Source organism: Camarhynchus parvulus, chromosome 2 (genome assembly GCF_901933205.1).
Source record: "Camarhynchus parvulus chromosome 2, STF_HiC, whole genome shotgun sequence".
Taxonomy (NCBI): domain Eukaryota; kingdom Metazoa; phylum Chordata; class Aves; order Passeriformes; family Thraupidae; genus Camarhynchus; species Camarhynchus parvulus.
In genome coordinates this window covers 135507492-135525427 of record NC_044572.1, presented here as the reverse complement: position 1 = coordinate 135525427, position 17936 = coordinate 135507492, and the positions used below count along the sequence as shown (strand labels likewise).

The window sequence follows — 17936 nt, the reverse complement described above, 5'->3', positions numbered from 1 at the left end:
GAAACTAAACAAATCCTTGCAGTATAAAACTGAAACAAAGACAGTAAGACCTACTTAGCTGAATTAGGCATTAGTGAAAGTGAATGGATAGCATGGTAGCAGTGGAACTTTTACATCTATCCAAACAACTTGATGCTAGTTGTTTTCTGGAGGCAAAAATATATGTTTGCAGCAACTTAATGTTTTCAATTCAACTTAATGTTTTCAATTATGCTGTAGCTATAGTTTCATGCCCATCTTTGATTTCTGAACATTAATATTTAGTGTAGGTCAGGGTAAAATCTCTTCTTCTTGGAACTTTTTGGCATTTTAAATTAAGCATTTCCCAAAATGCAAGGAAGGAAATACAGTCAGTGAGCTCTCTAATCTTACTAAAATACCAAGAAAATCTCTTCCTCCTCCCTGACACATTCAGAAATGTCTTGAAGGACTGTCCAGCTGCTATAAGAGTTAAATTGTTCACTACCTAATGATTTACAAAATTTAACATTTTCTCAGCTTGTAAAGGTCAGCTGGATGCTTACATCTTGAACCAACTTCCCTTTATACTAGTTGTTTTTGAGACCCAGGAATGTGAATTCTTGTGAAGATAAGAGTCATTACAGAAGCAGTTGGAAAATAAGAGATAGAATAAGGGGAAAAGTAAACTCAGAAAGGGCTGAGTGAAAAAAATCCAGAATGAGAAGACTGAGGAAAGAATTTCGGGGAAAGAAATACTTAACACAAGTTCTTACTGCTGACTGTATATTGCATATGGCAGAGTAACAAATAGTTCATGTCTAGCTCCAGTTTGTACTGAGTCCATTGTAGAAAAGACTGAAGACAACTCTTGTTGAAAGACCTTGTACCTAAAAGATTCTCACTGGAAATCCTGCTTCAGACTAGTAGTGTGTCTCTTCTCCCCTTGTGTGAACAGATATATGCCAGCTTCTCTTGTGTGAGCATATATATGCCCATTTAAATCCAGGGCAGATGTATGTTGCTTTCATGGAATTCAGCATGTGGGAAAAATTTTTAGATGTTTCATACAAAGTGTCATATAAACATTTTAATTATCATCTGTAAAAGAAAATGGTATTATCTTCCCTTTTAGAGACTTGGAAGTTATTTTGACCATAGTTCAGTACACTAATGAGAACTCAGATTTTTGAAGATGCTAGGAATATATTTTCTTAATTTGCAAAAATTGTTGGGTTTAATGACTTCTAGATATCTATAAAAACTTTTCAATAAATATATTGACTTTTCCAATAAAATTTGCAAATATTTTGTATCAGCTGTCATAATACTATCTTGATACTTATCATGACTTATTTTGTATAGATCTGTATATAGGTAAATACATTTTGCTCTGATTTAAGCATACTAGTGTAGGAACCCTTTTTTACAATTAAGATAATGCCTTTACTAATTGCATAGCCTATGAGAATAGAAAAGAAACGGAATATATGAAAATTTTTATTTTTCTTTATACGTAAAGGTCCAAAATATGCTGAGGACTGTATTTAGCCCTTAATTTATTTTTTTTAAGTACTGCCTTTATGTACAAGGATTTCAAGTTTCATTAAGGGTGAAATTATGTTCCTTTTTGTGTCAATACCATTGAATTTAGTGGAATTGTAGTTTTACCCTAAATTTGCACATTATTTCTGCTGATTAGGAAGGTGTAGTAATGATGTGAATGCCAGAATGGGACAGTGGTACTGGTGATTGTAGCTTAATCGTTCAACTCACAAACAGTAACGAGGGAAATCGAGTTAGGGATAATTTTTTTTTTAATCTTATTTTTCTTATTTTAATGCTTTTGTTGCTTATATTCTTCCATATTCACTTCTGTTTAATCCAAAATTTGGAATAGAAAATCTTGAGTACTTACAAGCAGGTAAGCAGATCTGGTTTTGTCACAAATATTTGCCACATTTAAATAGTGAATCTTTCTTACATTGTGTTTTTCCAGTAACTCATGGTAAATAAGTGTCTGCAAATGAGCCTCAGCCAAAACACTTACTGCTTCTTGGAAAAAGTCTCAGTAGTTCTATTATCTAAATGTGTTTTCACAAGAGATCATGAATTCTAATATTTCACCCGGTGGTGGATTGATGGAAGGCACTGAGATTACTCTCTTAGCCACAGAGGGCAATATTCCATGTACATGTGGAAGTCAGCGCTTACTCCTTGTGTCAGGGCGTGTGCCCATCGCTGTCCTGAGCCTCGCCAAGAGCTCGTCCTGGTCTGGCTCCTGATGGATTTGCTTAGCTCCAGTATATCTGGAGCATGTGTGTGCATGTGCCCCATCTGCCACATGCATACACATATGCTCAAGCAAAAGTCACCCTTCTGTTGACATATTTCAAATACCATGACTTTCACAGCAATCCATTAAATAATTTCCAAAACTGTATGCAAACTGGAGCCATAGGTGCCATCTGCTCCTGTTTCAGGTACACAGCCCACCAAACTCTGGAGTTACACCATATGAAAGGAATCCATGCTAATGCAAATTGCATAAACCTGTTCTCGAAGTGTTGGGGCCTTAACTTGCTACATTTTAAAGATGTGTTCTTTTCATGGTATACTCCACCAAACATTTTGTGTGAATTAACTAAAAGTAGTGTTAAAATATGTTATTTGTAACGACACTAATAAATGTCTTGATTTTAGTATGACAAGTACTGAAATAAAGTCTTCTGTAATAGTAGTAAGAAAACCATCTTTTTCTTATTTAATGTAATTCATTAAGTATTAATATTTTGAGAGAACACCACAAAAAAAACCAAAAAACAAACAGATATATTTAGCAAATGAAACATTGAGTACTACTTCATTTATGAATTCATGTCTTAACAGGAAATATTTTTTTTAAAATAGATAAGTTAACATTAAACTCATTAAAAAGAGTTTAAAGAAAGAGAAAAAATATTCTAAAGAGATGCCATACTCTTGCAAATAGATTAGGGTTAAATCTAAATTAAAGTCCTAAATTACGAAGCCTCTGTGACAAGCAGGTAATAGACATAGGAAGCTACTAATATTGAATAATGTTTCATATATATGCACCTGTATATCTTATGAAAAAAAAAATAATGCTGTTTCTTACTTGACATTTTTGAATAATGCCAAATACCAAGTTTTGTTATAAACCATAGAAAAATACATTGTTGTGATAAAAAGCATTTGTATCTTCCATTTGATCAAGTATTATGGCTGTGGCAGCATAAACATGTTTCTGTGATAAAGTATGTGCTCATAAGTTTTTATATATAAAGTTATAAATAATTGAGATATAAGTAAGTGGTACTTCATGTTCAGTCAAGAAAACCTGACTTTCTTGTATCAGTAGTTGTAGTTGTACATTATTTTGCATGATGAGTATATTGGCGTGAGTAAGAATTTACTAGTGTGAAGAAGGGCTGTATAATCTATGCTCTTAACATAGTATAAAGCATCACAGGAAAGAATAATAGTTTTGTATGCTGAAAATAATAGCATACTGCATATAAATGACATCATTACTTTTATAAAGAAGGTTTATAAATTTTAAAGAAAAAACAATTGATCTGGAAATCTTTAGAGTGCTATCACTTCTCATTTGATGTATAAGAAAATTGCACATACTCAGTATGTCACAGGATGTACAAATTTAATCCAGTGTAGAAGTGTAATAAAATTTACTGTAATATCATGTACCAACATACAACAAATGCACCTGCCTGGGGACTCTGCATCACTCTGCTGTGTAACACAATTTAAACTGATTTTTTAATGATATTACATTTTTTGAAACCAATTATCTTTGCTTTCTAGCACCCTGTGGAAGCCGATCAACAGGTTCTGAAGGGACTGTATTATCACCAAACTACCCCAAGAATTATAGTGTTGGTCACAACTGTATTTACTCTATCACTGTTCCTAAGGAATTTGGTAAGTAGGTCTTGTCTCATTAATATCTTTTTGTTGCTTGGATACTTTCAACAATTCTGGACGATTTGTATGGTGGTTTTTACATAAAATTATTAATGTGAATAAGCTGGTTTAAACTGATACTTCTATCAACACTTTTATCATCTTATAGTGCATTATTTTCTCAAAGCAATTATGTTGGCCATTATCTCTTGAAGTTAGTGTTCAGTATTTTTGTCTCACTGCGATAACTAGCATGTAACTTAGAATACTACTGTGGTGCTAACCAAATATATTTGTGGTACCACTTCAGGTTTCTTTTCACCCAGGGTCCTGTGCCTATGCTCTAGAAAGTGAAGCATAGCTCCACTAAGTCCATTAAGGCAGGGGAAGCAATGCTTATCTTAAATATTTGGTAGCATTGCTCTTCTAACCCTTGGCTTCTCTGCATCATGAGGCAATGGCATAGTCTTTACTGACAAAGGAAATTAGAGTGGCAGGTTTCTGCTCAGGTTTTGTAGATTCTGTGATCCTCCATCAAAACTCCACTTCCATACTAACATTTTTTCTGTTGATTAGACAAATATTTTAATGGTGTCTTCTGTCCCATACAAAGACAGTTTGCCTCCCTGGATTTATGAATTATTCTATCTCACTTTATTATTAAATGTCTGTGATACCTGCTGATGGGTTTTTTGTTCACTTTCACTTCTTGGTAAGCAGTATGCCACATATTGAGTATCATTTAAGCTTTAAATATCCATGCTGTGGTTTTATGCTCAGAAAATCAGGACTTCATTATGACTCCCAGCTCACATTTCAGTTTATCAAATAACAGGTGCCTGGGGATAGGGATGGGTATTTCTTAACCTTCCTTCATGTTGATTCTGCAAACATCTTAGCCAAATTAAAGACAATGCTCCAGCTGCTGTGTGTCCATCTACCATACTCATAATATCTGAACTCCCCTAATATCCAATTAGCTTATTCTTGGGTATAGTGCAGAGGTGCATGGACTACTACAAAATAAATAGGTTTTTAAAACTATTGTCTCCTAAGTCATGCCGATTTCTCCTTATTCCAAAAATATTAAGAAAAAATTAAACAGATGTGCACAATTCTTGGTTTATTTCTAGCTATTATAAGCATGGATTTTTGACACATCTAGTCATTTTTAGATAAACTGCAAAGTTTATATCCTCCCATTTTCATCAAATCTGAAGTTACTCATTCAATATCATTATAGTGGTGCTCAGTTTTTGAAACAGATGTCAACATGTAAAGCCTTAAAATTACTACAATAATGGATTCAAAATGTGTAGTTTTGTGCTTTCCAGAAATAAACCAGATTTCCCAAAACAGCACATGGAAATGGGGAAAATCCCACTGCTCTGCGTAGTTATTTGGAATAATTTGAGAAATACTGGTTTTCTTACACACTAAGCATGATAGTAACAGTATTAAGGAATTCTGTTTAACTGTTTCACAGTGATTAGACAAAACAATGCTGATGCAAATAAAAATTATTAAATATGCTTAACCTTAGCATATAAGGATTCACTGACATATTGTGGCATACAAATATTATAGAATACCTAAATGTTTTGTCTGTCCTGCTTTGAGATAGACATTTACTCTTTTCTTGTATTTAAATAGTGTATTTTGACAATTAGTTCAGGTACCTGTAGAATATATCATGGATGATATTTAAACCACTTTTGTGAATGCAGAACATGAAAGTGTGTTGAAAGAGAAAGGTAAAATGGTATCTGGTAGTAACCACTCAAAATGAGGATGACATGACACATTGAAACAAGTGCCAAAACAGATATTTCTGTTTTAGCTGTTTTTTTCCAATGATACTCATACAGAATAGGCAACAGAATTCCTCACAACCAGAAGCTTACATTTTAAAGTCTGAATCTTTCTTTGAATCGTACAGTAATGTGCAATTTTTTTTGTAAGTTATTAGTACAGATTTTTTCCTTACCTGGGCTCTTTCTGCAATCTGTCTTTACTAAGATTATTCCATTAAAAACCATTAAGAAAAGCAAAGTAATTTTGACAATTGATTTAACTGAAGTTTTTTACATTCAATGTAATTATTTGTCTCAGTCGGAAATTTTGTAGTATGAGTAATGAATGTGTTTTATCTAATAGCTTTTACCTCTCACTTGCCAAAATATATTTAAGTTCAGAGAAGAATAGCCAATAAAATTGCAATGCTGAGGTCTTTCAGATCAATTTTAGAAAGTAGAATCTTTTTTCCTGTAACTCTGTTGTTTTGGGTCCTGATAGAAGATATTGCGTTAAGAGCTTCACTTGCAATTGTTGGCATGTAGGGATCATTCACTGACAAATGGTCACAAAAAAAAATCTGGCCTTTGTGGAAAAAGACATAAGATTTCATATTTAATTCACTTGGTAATATGCATCACATCATGTAGATTTGACAGAGATTCCTCGCAACAAAAAACAGTCAAAATAATCTTTTTGAGAATGAAAGAGTGTGGGAAACCAGGACTCCTGTGTGACTTATCAATATGATTGAGCAGAAGCCATTTATTGTTTATATTGTGCACTTATTTATAGATTCTACAACTACTGTACACACTGATCACGCCTTTCTTGATTGCTGCCGCTATCCTGTCCATGCGTTCTGCACGCACTCTTCAGAGTATGTGATTGGTTACAGCCCAGGTGCCTCATAGCTCTCTGTTATCAAGTTCTTGTGGTCTTGATATTCTGTTTCTCAGCCTCTTCTTTCTTATTTTAGAACAGTTAATGTCTTTGTAATCTTGATGCATTCCAGAGGGCTCTGCTAAGAAGAACTACAAGTGGTATGGCTGGCACACAATGTAGTCTAAGTTGTTCAGATGCATTGCTACAAAGGGGTGCTCCAGCAAAGCTGCTGACATATGATAATTTAATTTTCCTAAAGAAAACAGCAACAAATCTGTCATCTTCTCTGTGGCTCCAACTTTCAATGTGAAATACAGCTGAATGGAAACTCTTCAAGAACTGGTTTTGGCATCCAATACAGTATATGGGAACTTAAAACAAAGAACAGTTAGAGAAAAAAAAAAGGTGAAAACCTGATCAATAGAGACAAAACCCACAAACAATGTAATAATATATTCAGTGTGTAGAAGGGAACTCATTGGCCTGGATTAGTTTTTGATGGACTGAAAAGAAAACTTATTTCATCTGCAGCTTCTTGGGTTCTCAAGTAAAAAAATCTGTGGAAAAGTAATTTCAATGTGGACTTTTTCCCAGTGTTTCATTATTCTGTCATGCAGAATCACAGCTGCAATATTTCATACCATGACAGGTTTAAGCTACAAGATAAATGATTCACAAAAGCACACAGTGCACCACAGGCAAAATCTTCTGTGAACATGGAAGACTCAGCTTCTTATCTGACACTCTCCCACTGATATGTAAAGTGGTGTAATGACTGTTAATTGTTCAGTCTTGAAATACAGCTTTGGTCACAATTAAAATGCAGATGTTTGAGATTTTAGTTGTTTTCCCTGATGGACATGATCTAAACTGTATGCTCTGCTCTGTATAATGGTGTCATCTATACTTCTTTTTAAGTTAATATTTTTAACAGTAAAATAGATTTTATATCAGCTGGCCTCAGCAAATGGCTTTCCTTTTTGTTAGAGCAAAAAGATAGATTGAACATACACAGTAAGGTATGTAAATGTGGCTTTGAGCTACGCTACCACAAAATAAATACGTTTTCTCAGTTTCCATCAAAAATTATGAAATTTAAAGCAGAACTATCTTTTCCCACCTAGAAGCTAAAACATTAATAGGGAAAATGTCTAGTTTCCATGGAAACATTTGCTTTACATCTACAGGAAAATATAATAAAAAATAACAAGAATTTTATTGATAAGAATGATATTTTGGGACAAGACTTAGAATTTTGGCAATGAAGGTAGATCAAGTTTGCTTACGGTAAACATGGGAATTTAATTCCACTATTCTCTTCAATTCCTGAATAACTGCCTTATATTCGCATACGCATTTATGTCATTTTCAGCGTTTGCTTATGTCTTGTCTTGAATTTCTAAGAGATAGACATGAGTTATTCCATATTAGTAACAAAGGAAAGAAAGAAGTAGAACCAAACAGCTGAACTTTGGGATTATTGTTATTGTTAATAATGTCCTTGAAAGAAAAATTTTTTACCAATTACTGCAAGGTAAACCTACAGATTTTATTCTGCCAGTGAAAATACATGCTGATCAAACAATGGTGTCGACATAGGTTTTCTGTTAGACAGCTCACTGCATCTACAACTGTTAGACCCCTTAACAGTCATGCCACAGTGAAGTTATTTCAGTAGTTTGATTTGATTACAAACTCAGATTACATTTGGAAAGAAAAAGATAGGCAAGGACAGATCATAAGGAGCAGAATGTGCCAAATGACAACCTCACATCAAGCAGGAATGAGAACCAAAATTGTATTTATGATAATACTTATCTGAATTAGAGTCAAACATCTGTACATCTACAGGTGTAGATCTACAGTAAAAACATTTTAGTAACTTGAATCCATCATCACTGCTGTGTACATCTTAATATAATTTAAGAAATGTGGCAGATGCATATGGACTGACATTTTTAAAATGTGGAGGGTTTAAATCTCCGTCTTTGGTAAAAATGGATGGAAATGTCTGGCTAAATAGCTTGCATCAATATTTTTAAACATAAACTAAACAATTATTGAATTAAGCAATACTTTGCTGAAAGGGAGATAGAAATGAATGAATATTTTCTAAAATATCAAAATGCCACCATAGGCAGGAATCTGATTCTGCTCCTACACTCTTTTTATACAAGTAAACACTTCAAAGTTGTGAGACTGCACTGTTCAAACAATGATTACTTGTCAACAAGATGGAACGAAGCCACAAAGACTGCTCCAAAAGCTTGAGAGTCCAACTGTGTAAAGGTTCAAGACCCTAATTTCAGAAGAAAGAGACAGTGATCCAGCTTGTACCCTATATTTTATAAAAAGCAAGTCAGCTCACCTTTCCTTCCCAAAAACAAAATTACTTCAAATCAAAATGACTTCCAAGAAAGGGGACCATTTATTTATTTATGCTTTTTTTATGTAACCATAAAATTATTTTTTAAAGAAAAAATCATCTATATTTTTCTATTTGTTCACAAAATTTTTGCATTAAAACATAAAAACTGACTATCACAGGGCACTTCATATAAAAACTAAAATATTTTAAAAACATGTATCACTTAATCCAGAAATTTAATGAAATCAAATTTAGTTGAGTAATTCAGTTTTTGGGTTTGTTTTGTCAGCTTTCTAAAGTATAGAGTGATCATCATGGAATACTGAGGGTGTACATACAAATATTTATTGTGAGGAATAGGAAGAAGTACCTTCTGTATAAGTAATACCAATAGTTGATAGAAAATTCACACCTCATCCTTTTAACTTGGTATTCTATTAACTCTCTTGCCATGTTGTTATTCCTCTTACCACCATTCTGATACTGCAATATTTTTAAAGGATCTTGTACTAGTTAGACTAGAATGGTTCTTAGTAAATTCTTGAAGCCAAACTTCAAGAGCTCAGCTTTAAAAATTTTATGGCAGTCCTTTTCTTCAGTTTTCTTCAGTCAGCTAATTAAGCTTCATTCAAAAGTACATGAGCAGGAGTTTCATCTATGATAGACTTTAGAAACCCTGGCCAGAACTGAGAGATCATTGTGCAAAGGATATCAGGCAGACACAGAAGTACTTTTCATCCCAGAGATAATAAGCTTAATAAAGGTAATATTTATATGTAATATTTAATTACAACTGCTGAAGTAATTATTTTTAATGAATGAATGAAAATTAGTGTTTTGGTATGGAAGCGTTCACATTGGTGTAAATTCTGCTCTATGTTAATTTACCTCATTGCCAGAATATTGTTTGAATTTGAAAATTCTCTGAGTGGACTTAACATGATAGTCTATGTCTTTTAATTTGACTCTTTTTTTTTCAAATTTAATTTTGAGAGTTAATGAAGAGAATTGAAGAGGGTTAAGCATGGAGTCAGGTTGATTAGGGCCAGAAAAATGTGTAGATTGTGTTCTTTGTGCTTGAAATAAATTAATGCACCCTCCTACCACAATAGAAATTAAACATTCTCAATGTTCATTCAATGTGCATTGAATGACTGAGTGTGAATTTATTTTCCACTATTATTTTGATTAAATATGATAAACGGACAATTTTTCTGAAATTTACAATGCATTAAATTAACCATATGGAGTCATGGTTCATTTCTTCCTTAAAGTAAGAAGACTGTATAGCTATATAATGAATACAATAAAATTGGTAGAATCTGACTCATTGTATTCTGCACAATTTAGCAAGAAAAGAATGTATTGGTGTTGAGCCAGAAATAAAAAGCTTAGAAGTCTATCTTCTACATGCTAAATGGACAAGAAAATCTTAATAAAAAAGAAGTCTTCATCCATAAATATAAATTCTGGACTTTTGGAGTTGGATACAGCAACAGGATTTGTGTTTTAATCTGTATAATCCAAGTGGGGATGATCTAAATCTGTGAATGTCTACAAGTGCTACCCTTAAACACTGCAGATTTAGGCTTGCAGGCAAAGCAAATAGGTGTGTATACATGTAATTGAATCCTATGCTGGAATACATTTCCTCTAGTTTTAGTTATACACCTAATTAAATAGATGTCTTGTCTAAGCCATTCAGATCCTTGCTCTAATCAACAAATAGAGATACATATTTCCATGGTGTGATTCAACCCATCTAAAACATCTATCTGCAATTTTTGAAAGAACATCATTTATTTGTAATTTAAAAGAAACAGCACAGCCTTATTTTATCATATGTTGTTCTGGCAGCTATGAAGAGTTAAATGAATTAGAGAACATTGCATATGTGATCTCCATCCATCCTGCAGTCACATTGCACACACAGAACTTCATGATTTTATCTTATGCATATGTTGTAAAGCTGGCAATTTCTGATGCATTTCCGTGGGCAATCATTTAGTGCCTAGGGATTAGTTGATTCAAATTCAAGTTATTCTTAGTGATTCCTCGCCCTCAAATGTTTTAAACCTAATGGTGGAGGTGAACAAAATGTCTAATAATGTCCTATTATTAAGTGTATATTTGACAATAATATCTCTCCTTCTTAGAGTGTTGTTGGACACAAGAAGCATTTGAGGTGATGCGCTGCATTATGTTAGTTTTTCTACAGGTCCAGGAAGCCATGCCCTCTAGCCTATCTTCAGAATGAATACTGAGTGGATTTATGAAAAGGGAAAATGAAAGGCAGGATTAATTATATGCTGGAAATAATTTTATTTGAGGTTTTGGGAGGAACTTTAGTGAGTATTAGGTATTCTCTTCTCCAGAATATACAATATATGTACCTAAAACTGCTATTTAAAATATGAATGTTTTCATAATTTGGTAAAAAAATAGTTATAGCACAAGAATTTAAGTTAAATATAAGAACTTTCAAATTATTTATCCTTTAATGTAAGAATTTATTCCTTTAAAGAATATTTTGCTATTTTTAACTAGGTTGTGCCAAATATTTTTATCTTTCATTGTATTTCAAACACAGAACAATAATACTGACTACTTTTTTTTTTATATAGGAATAGTCCAGTGGTAAAATTTTGTCTATCAAACATACTTGATAGATAGTGAATATGTTTTTTTTATTATAATTTCAAGTATACATGGATTAATGTGCTACAGGCTTTCCATAGAACAGCTGGAGCTTGCAGACTAAGATTTTTTTGAGGAAGAGAGGTGAGCATTAGTTGTATAACTATTAACTTCTGGTTTGATTTTCTAATTCAAGGACAAAGTTGTGTCATTGAGATGCTAACAATATAAATTACAGAGGTACCAGAAGGTAATTTTTCATCACTTTCCACTGAACTATGAATCTCCTAGGTTCTGAGAGGAAGAACTAGATGGTTTTATGTACTCAAACTCACAGCTGGGGAGTACTTCATTCATTGGTTCAGTGCTTAACATGCTTGCCAAGTGAGCAGATGCCAATAAAAAAGTCACCATAGGGTGACATTTAAAGGACCTCAAACTATTCAATGTATTTTTGAAATGAAGTTTAAAGAATTTAGTTGCTTCATATGATCTGAAGTCACTTTTTTCAGTGCTGTTTTTAGATTTTTTTAATAAAAATTATTAGTTTTGGCACAAGTATTAATGATGTGTTTGAATATAATAATGACCAATTAAATACAGACGACAAAATAGCTTAAGCTATTGAGTTTGACTATAAACATATGGCACCACTAGAGCTTCCTTTTTAATGCCCTAAACCCAAAGTCGAATAAGACTACATCTGTGGTCTTCAAAGAAATGTACAGTTCCCCAATAAGTAAAATAATTTCACTGTAATGTGATTGAATTGATGCAAGATTTCTAAGACTTTTTCTTGTTTTTTTTCTGTTTTGGTTTTTTTTATTAGTTTTTTAAAATTTATTTTATAAGCATTATGACTCCAGCTGCTCCAAATATTTAATCATCAAATCTTGTTCACAGAAAAGGCTGTTTTTAAAATAGCTGAAATTAGTCTGGGTTTCTGGTTTTTCCAAATATTGGATGAAAGACTACATTACGATCATTGCTTAAAGCTTTTCAACATGTGTTACTGTCCCAAGGAGGAGACTGAATGGTGACATATATTCTGAAACAATTCTGTTTTCTATTTGGTTTACTTCTTAGGACAAGATTTCAGTACTTTGGAAGGACAATAAGCAAAATCTTGAATCTCCATTTGTTAGGACATCTTATCATAAAGTTATACTAATAATGAAGGCATAATTTTTACTGTTATTCTCTTCATGAGTAAAAAAGCTGTTTTCTCAGTCTTCAACCCTGGCCAGTTGTAGGGACCAGGCCTTTCTTTCTCTTGGGTTTTGTAGTTCTTTGGTTTTAGCAGTTTGGGGTTTTTGCTATGTTTCTCTCCCTCCACTGCATTTCCTATTTTGTAGCTCCAAAAATCAGTAGGAAAATCATACTAACAGAACAACTGCAGAAATGCCTCCTCCCTGATACATTTTTCACTTGTTGGCTGTAAGAGCCAGAGACACCTGGAAAGAGATACATGACAAGTTAGTGTGACCCTGGCCAATATTCTGATATATTTCAGGGAAGGAGCTCATTAGGATCAGACTAGGATCAAGGAACTGCAAAAATTTCTTTTACAAAACATCTTCTGCTTATAAAGTGGTTCACTGTTAGGCCCTGTTTACATACTTGTAATCCATATTTCTTACTCTTCCTCTTCATTATATTCCTTTGGATATAAGCCAATTCTTTCTCAAGCAAGATTACTTGTATTGACTCAAACATTTGTGTTCACCACTGGGTACACAGATACAAAATTTCAATGATACTGGATTTCTCTCAGTGATTTCTATTTAATTTCCTTTGTTTAAAAAAAAAAGGTCTTTGCAGTCCCCACTATATTTTCCTTTGTGTTTCTTCAATAGATATTCCTGACTGCAGAACTGGCTGATTATTCCACTTGCTTAGAAAGAGAATCCCTGAACAATCTGTTTTACTGAAAAAAGGGGAGGGGGGTGTTAGCCACTTGCTGTTTGTATCCAGTTGTTTATTTATATCAATTTTATAAGAAATTTTCTAGTTGAATTTTAGATAGAGATAAATTGCATCTGCTCTGATACCATGAGTAAATTTCAGCAAAATGTGAATAAATTCTCAAAGAGGGAAATAAACAAATTTGGAAGTTGGTAGTTACACATATTTTGAGGCAAATGTGATCCCATCTCTTTGTAAGAGTTTATAACTTGAATTGCATTTTGGGAAGTCATTGAAACACTGTCAAAATATGGCTATTTGGTGAGACAAAATTACTTTGAGTTGTTACTTAATGAAAATGTTGAATTTCTGGTTTTGGAGGCCATCATGGAAACAGCTGAAGAATGACTGCCCTATTGTTTCTGAGAGGTAGAACCTAGGGCATGTCAATAAGGCAGGAAACTGGAGGAGGAACAGATAATTTGATGATTACAAGGGATGAATAGCAAAAGAAGGAATGGGAAGAGTAGGAAAAGTAGTGTGTACATATATATGTGTATATATATGTATATATGTATGTATTGATACATATACGCGTACATATACCTATATTTTGTGAATGGATAAAGCCTCTCTGAAACTAACACTTGGCTAATGAGACCTGCTCAGCTTGAACTGATTATATAAGAGTTGCATGAGAAGAAAAAGGCAAACATCAACTTTGTTAGTTACATGGGGTGAGAGCATGCAAGAGCACTGGTCTGATAAAGCACCTGTACCACATCTGTCCAGGTCTTGTAAATGTTTGGGATGATGTCAGAGCAATGTGGTTCTCTTGTTGTGACTATCACACTTCAAGTTCCATCCTAACAGTGTGTGTATTAAATGTAACTTTGGATGGAATACTTTGCTTTTTGCTTCAATACTTGAGGCCTGGAGAGACCTACCATCTTAAAATACGTGTAATGGTAAACACCCACTTGCACTATTTAGAAGTAATAGACAGTAAGAAACAGGCTTCTAAAAATCCTGTGTTTTGTAAGGTTTCTCATTATTGAATCACCAAGTCAAACTTCTGTGTCTCCAAGCCATCTGTTCCTCCTTTTCTCATCCTCCTTTCTCCCATTCCCATTTTTTATAAAGGACTGTAGATCCTGAAATGACAAGCTGATTGTTATGCAAGATTTGCTTTCTCGTAAAACAAAAAAGTTTCTCATTTAGATCTTGAAACCTTTCCTAGGTTCTGACTTCACATTTCAGTTAGACGCAGGCAGACTGGCAACACATCTGTTGCCAGACTGGCGACTGATAAGTGGTTCTATTTACTCTAAGGATCATACTGATGAAGTCCTGTTTCTCATATTTACTGCCATCAAATGGATGGAACATTTTCGCTTTTTCCTTTCACAGGTTTCCTTTATATAATTTTTGATGATTTTGACTATGAAGGATTATTTCCATGTTTTCTCTCTTTGGTTGTTTTTTTTTTTTTCCTTGTGTTCCACTGGGACTTCTTTGGGGTTTGCCTACAAATGAAAAGAAAAATAATTACTCAAATATTAATTTCATCCATATGATTCAGTAAACTGAAGTGATAATTTGTTTCAGATGAATGAAGAGATTAATCATCTGATCTAAAAATTAACATTTACCAGTAGGATGATAAAAGATAATTATTTTATGTAGAAAGCTGTTGTACTCTTAATTAGTAGCTCTAAATTAGCTGAGAGGTGACTGAAGAAACAGAGCTTTTTCAAAGTGACTTTGCCATTAAATTTAGAACCCTTATTGCATAATTAATAGTACTGTTTGAATTAAACCTCCTATCTTAATAAAGTTCTTTTTTATTTTGGCATAATAGTGTTCTATTTTTGTATTCTTCTTATTATTACTATTGTTACTCCAGTTTAAATTGTTTATTACTTCTACTATGTATATTACTTAAGAGGTTAGTCTCCCTAAGTATTAGAGAGAGACTTAAAAACAAATTTATCGAAGGAAGACCAGCCTACAAATTTGGCCACCTTACTTAAATACCTCATTAGCGCATTTCATGGTCCCTTACTACATTTTTTTATCATTTTCTTATATTAAAAAGTCACTCCTGCCCAGAACTATAATGAGGGGTTTTGAAAGATACAATAAATTTGAACTTCATGTAATTTCTGTTTATATAGATAATAGTTTTATGAATGAATTTGTTTTTGCCATCACAAGAGTCATCAGCAAAACCAATTTTTCTAGATCTGTAGTCTCTTTGGGTATCCCTTCTGGTATATACAGGCTACTATTAAGATCTACAGAAAAGTAACAAAAAATTGCAGGTGTTTCCTTTCTCCTTCAGTTCAGAGACTGTAATAGAAAAATTAGCAATAGACAAAATTCAGATGTTTTACTTCTACCAGTTTTTTTCTTTTCAGAAAATCTTACTTAGACGGTCAGATGCTATGAAAGTGTGATTGTGGTTTGTTTTCTCAAAGCATGTAGGCAATTGTGTAAGAACACAATGAAGCAGGATTGGAAAATGCTGCCCATGTTCAAGATTACCAAGATCTTCACATTTCTGTGGTTCAGAACACTTTTGTAGTAGCAGAGCGATGGCCTCCTACTTACTGTCTGCAGTCTAAACTCTTCCACTCATTTTTCTCAATAAAATTGGCCAATGAAGTGATGGATCATGCAACGTGCACAACTGGTCTCAGAATTGTTAGCTGTACAGTCTTGGATGCTTTTCCTGTTCACGCACTATTTTGTAAGAGACTCAAGAAAAACTCTTTGGGTTACAATTACTGGGCCTAAGTGAAAAGCATTCCATCTAATTGTCTTGTTCCTTTCAGAGAATCCTGAGTACTTGCACATCATAACAGTGTTTTATTTAGAAGAAGAAAAATAATATCATTAATTATACTTTTTTTTTCTCACTACTGTATTTCTCACAGAATATTCTTTCAGAGAAGTGAACACATAATTTTGTCTCCCTTGCTCTTCCACTCAGAGTAGATTTGAAGCCAGAAGTTTAAATTGTACAAAACAGTTAGTTTCAAATTAGCAGCTAGGTCTGCAGCTTTGACTACTGCCTTGGTAAAATAATCTCAGAAAACACAGCCTGTGTAGAGTTGATGTGAAACATCTCTTGTTCTTCTGCTTTTATTTAGGTTTATAGCATTAATCACAGATGGATCTATTAGCATTATCATAGATTTAAAGTGTGTTGTGTTATATACCACAAAAATACCTAATTAAAAAACATTACTAGTGACCAAAGACCTACTTTAGTTTTTAAGAAAGACTATATATAGGACTGACATAATGTAGGAAAATGTCTACACACCTTCACTGAAGTGTTTCAGTAGGATACTTTGAATCTAGTGTACTTTTATATCAAAGAATATACTACCTTATTTATTAGTAGGCTTTCTCTATGCAGCTTTTATTCAAATTAAATTTCTAATTCTCACTCTAGTCAGTGCTCCAGGTCTGTTAACTCACTCTCAGTCTATTAAATAAAATATAATTACTGCCTAGGGCCAGCTGTATTTTTTTTTTTGTCAAACTGTTTTACTTCAACTGCATTATCACTTCAACCCTCTTTCCCTAGTGTAGAAATGACATTGGCAACATATGAGAGGTATATTTTTCATGCAAGACATTGAGAATGACATTCTTTCAAAAAAAAAAGAAAATAGTAGGTCAAGCAAGTTTTGCAGTGTCTGTGATTTGGAAAATTTACTCCAATTTAGTGCTCCCACTAAAACCATACTGCCACTTGCTACCCCATCCCCCCTTCCTCTTGTGGGTGGCTGGAGATAAGAACTGGAGGCTGAAAAGATCATGGTTTGAAATAAGAACAATTTACTGTAAACAGCAATGAGAGAAGAATAAGATCAGTAACAGAAACAGTATTAATGACAGAGGGCATAAGAGAAGAAACAATTCAGATGGAAAAGAAGCCAGATGATAATAGACAGTGCCAGATGGCTCTCTCTGTCAGGCTTGCAGGATCTGAAGGAACCCCTTCTCCTCAAAGAGCCTTCCTTCCCCCAACCCCTGACAATCACATGAGGGAGTAAAGAAAAACCTCCTGTCCTGGCTATGCCCCTCCTGGCTACTGCAAAATGTAACCCTGTCCTGGCTGAAACCAGAACACACAGGAACACAGGCCTTTTTCTTTTTAAATGTGGTGTTACATTTCCTTCCACTCAGCAAAAATACTGAATAATAAGGCGCAAAAAAACATCTATTTTTTAGGTAGGTAAGGCAAAATGAGATAAATTCGACATCTTAGATATAAAATAATAAATCCAAACAGTATTAAAGGAGATAAAATTATAAGGTACATTTTTTTTTGTCCTCAAGGATAAATAAATCTATGTCACCTTTTTAACTAAATTATAATAACAGGTGCTTGAATTTCTGTTGAGTAAAATCAAAACAAATCAATATA

The 17936-nt window shown here is 33.5% G+C and overlaps 1 protein-coding gene across 1 annotated transcript in view; it reads left to right on the top strand.

Annotated features, from left to right (window-relative positions):
* Positions 1 to 17936, top strand: part of CSMD3 (CUB and Sushi multiple domains 3) — a 577112-nt gene that overhangs the window by 436875 nt on the left and 122301 nt on the right. The window contains exon 32 of the mRNA XM_030971761.1: positions 3805 to 3921. Within this exon, the coding sequence (XP_030827621.1) occupies positions 3805 to 3921 (117 nt within the window). The remainder of the gene's footprint in view (positions 1 to 3804; positions 3922 to 17936) is intronic.